General features: G+C 43.0%; 1 protein-coding gene across 1 annotated transcript; it reads right to left on the bottom strand.

The window, feature by feature from the left end:
- Positions 1 to 483: 483 nt before the first annotated feature.
- On the bottom strand, positions 484 to 2,027 carry LOC112061462 (claw keratin-like). The gene is made up of 2 exons (XM_024114471.3): positions 1,968 to 2,027; positions 484 to 1,325 (listed from the first exon to the last, which is right to left on the bottom strand). The coding sequence occupies exon 2, from the start codon at positions 1,302 to 1,304 to the stop codon at positions 744 to 746; it is 561 nt and encodes a 186-aa protein (XP_023970239.2). The 5' UTR covers positions 1,305 to 1,325; positions 1,968 to 2,027; the 3' UTR covers positions 484 to 743.
- Between the last annotated feature and the right edge of the window lie 1,458 nt (positions 2,028 to 3,485).

The following is a 3,485-nucleotide window of genomic DNA, read 5'->3' as shown; positions in this document are numbered from 1 at the left end:
TATAATTATACCTGTTTTACACAGAGGTGAATGGAGACATATTAAGGTCAAGGTCAGACAGGGCATGATTGACAAAATCAGAAAAAGCCCCCAATAGTTGGGACTACTCATGCCTAACACTAACTTCAATCTCTTGAACCCTACTGGACACTTACCAATCATGGCTTCCAAATCTGTCACTAACCCTCTTAGAGAGGCTCATTTTATTTTTTAATCTTCTTTGATAATTGTTTAGAATTGGTGCCACAAGTGGAGGTCCAATTTTAGGTTAATTTTGAATCCCTGTAAGGAGAAATTCTCCCCTTTGCAGAGGGTCAGCACAAAGACCCGTCCTAAACTACAGTCCCTGATGAATCCTAGTTTGAATCTTTCAAGTTGGACTCAAAATGTCCATAGGCATCATACTATCCCTCTGCCAAAGGGGGAATTTCAGATGAATTTTTAACCGAATAGGGAGAAACAAGGAGAACCATAAGACTGATCTGATGATGCAACATTGTTTTTAATGTAAATGAAATTTGCAGTACAAAGTTACAGGAAGAAACAATACAGAGCAGAACCTTGTTTTACACCAGTTGGTAGGAAATAAAATACAGCATAATAGAGGCAGAGGACTAGGCAGGTTCTCCATTACATATCTGCCGTAGCATAATTCAAAGTGAGATGCTTACGATACATATCGGTGGAAAGGATAGAACATGTAGGGCCTATTCTACTTTATTTCATGGATATTCCTGTTGGGATTAACATGGCCCACAGTATCCACCGCGATACCTACGGCCATATCCCCCGTAACCGCATAATCCCCCATAACCACCTAATCCCCCATAACCGTAACCTCCCCCGTAACCACACAATCCCCCATAACCTCCCCCGTAACCACACAATCCCCCATATCTACCCAATCCCCCATAACCACCTAATCCCCCATAACCGTAACCTCCCCCGTAACCACACAATCCCCCATAACCACCCAATCCCCCATAACCGTAAAGGCCCCCATAACCACCAAATCCCCCTAAACCATACAATCCTCCATAACGGCCTCCAGAACCATACAATCCCCCCAAACCGAATGAGCCCCCATAGCCAGCTCCGACCACAGGTGCTCCTACGGCTGCCACTTCACTCTGCTGCGGGAAAGTGCTGAGAATTGGTCCTGGGAGGGTCACGACAACCGGTGATGGTCTGATGACCACTTCAGAGTCAGGGCACTGCCTGATGCACGGCTCATTGCAACTGCCAGAAACTGGACTGGGACGGGCCACCCCGCATTCTGGATAGGACAGGCTGGAGCAAGACATCTTTCTGTGATGGAGATAAACCTGAAACACACAACAGGGAACAGATTCAAGAGAAGTTATAAGTGTCAGTGGAAGAAAGGCTTCAAAGCTCAGTTACTATTATGGTGAGGTCTACAAGGGCCCCGAGAGAGAGGAGGAGGAGTAGACACAGTCCCTATGTACATGGTTATTATTTGTTCCTATTTCCGCTTTCTTCGCCTCTTCTCCTCTCCCACTAAACTTCCCTCCCAACTGGCCCCTTTGAAGTCCTCTCCATGTCTGCAACAGTGATGAATAATAGCTTCTTCAGAATAAAGTAGAAGACCAATGTACTGCCCCGTTATGGAGTGAACTGGGAACGCTTCTTCCTAATCTACCGAAAAGGGAAATGACTAAAGGATTTTATAAGGTCACTTAAAAGATTTAAATACCCTAATTCAACTTCCAATTAATAGAAAATATATTTCCCAGTTCCATATGTTGCTTCTACAATCCCCCCGTTAGCTTAGCATCGTGAATTCACCAGCCCTTGCAACTGAATAAGTGCACAATGTAATTATGGAATAACACCCTCATCCCTGATGAAAGTCACTGAGAGTAAGTGCAAGATTCAATCTTGAAAGGAAATGGAAGCTACTAGGATATCTCTATGGTAAGAAAGAGATGGAGTCGAAATGGACTTACCGTGTTCACCGAAGAGATGAAGTGCAGAGAAGTGTTTAGAAGAGTCCTGAGATGTGAGCACTTTTATACAGTTTGTAGGACTGCCTGAAGGATCTGAGATGCCTTTTATGGAGGCGGTCCCAATTAGTTACCAAACAAACTTGACTGCCTTGCTAAATCCTCCTTTGGATGGAGCTGTTTTCCTCAGGGTTTGGAATTGTTGGGCTAATCTCAGCCTGAAAGGGTGTGACATTGTTGCATTCTTCAGCTTTCTTTCATCTAAAAATTGTACAAGCCAAGTGCAATCCTCGTGTCATTCCACTGACTGACTTGGTGCTGGCATGAGAATGCATGTCAAGGTGATTCAGAGCTGTGTCAGTAGTACAACTGTCTCTCATGAACAGGAATCTGGTTTGGTCCTTTCCATTTATGCTGGTCATGGTTAGGGGCATTGGGCAGTGCATTTTGTACTCGGTAGAAGTACCAGAAGTAAAGAGTATCTCACGTACTTTCTAAATGATATGAAAGCACCTGCAACTTAGAACTTTTCAGATCATTTATCTCGCATTATTCGTCTTGGTGAACTTGGTAAGTCTGATTTGACTTACACAGTTGGGAGTGGAGGTACGGAGTATACACAGAAAGATACACCCCACACAAGGTTTTCTCTACCCTGGGCTGGGTAAATTGCCTTCCTTCAAATTGAAGTTGAAGGAGTTGTGCTGGTCAACACTAGCTCACATTAAGGCCCTTCAACTTTAAAATATATCTAGAAGGGGAAAAAATGCTACATTCAAAAAAACTTAAAGAGCCTCCATTTTAGCGGGAGGGAGCTCAGAATCATGCACCGAGTACTGGAATGACATCTATGACCTTGACATGCATTTCTAAAGTGAATATTGGAACGTCTAATTGCAATAAAAAGTTATTACTACTATAATAATACTGTACGTAACTTTGGCTGTATAAATTGTTTGTGAAGAGCTTTCCAATTATAATTATACCTGTTTTACTCAGAGGTGAACGGAGACATATTAAGTTCAAGGTCAGACAGGGCATGATTGACAAAGTCAAAAAAAGCCCCCAATAGTTGGGACTAGTCATGCCAAATACTAACCTCAATCTCTTGAACCCTCCTGGACACTTACCAATCATGCCTTCCAAATCTGTCACTAACCCTGAAAGTAACTCTTAAACAGACTCATTCTATTTTTTTTTAATCTTCCTTTGATAATTGTTTATAATTGGTGCCACAAGTGGAGGTCCAATTTTAGGTTAATTTTGAATCCCTGTAAGAAGAAATTCTCCCCTTGGCAGAGGGCCATCACAAAGGCCCATGCTCCACTACAGTCCCTGCTGAGTCCTAGTTTCAACGTTTCAAGTTGGACTCAAAATGGCCATAGGCATCGTACTATCCCCCTGCCAAAGGGGGAATTTCAGATATAAGGTCCTGAGAAGAAACACACTGAAGGCAATGGTATGAATCCCATTGATTACAAAGGGGACTGGATCTGACCCAATGTACAAAAATGCCTCCCT

The sequence above is a fragment of the Chrysemys picta genome, chromosome 20 (genome assembly GCF_011386835.1).
Source record: "Chrysemys picta bellii isolate R12L10 chromosome 20, ASM1138683v2, whole genome shotgun sequence".
Classification (NCBI taxonomy): Eukaryota; Metazoa; Chordata; order Testudines; family Emydidae; genus Chrysemys; species Chrysemys picta.
Note: the sequence above shows the minus strand (reverse complement) of the source record. Positions and strands in the feature narration are given on the sequence as shown.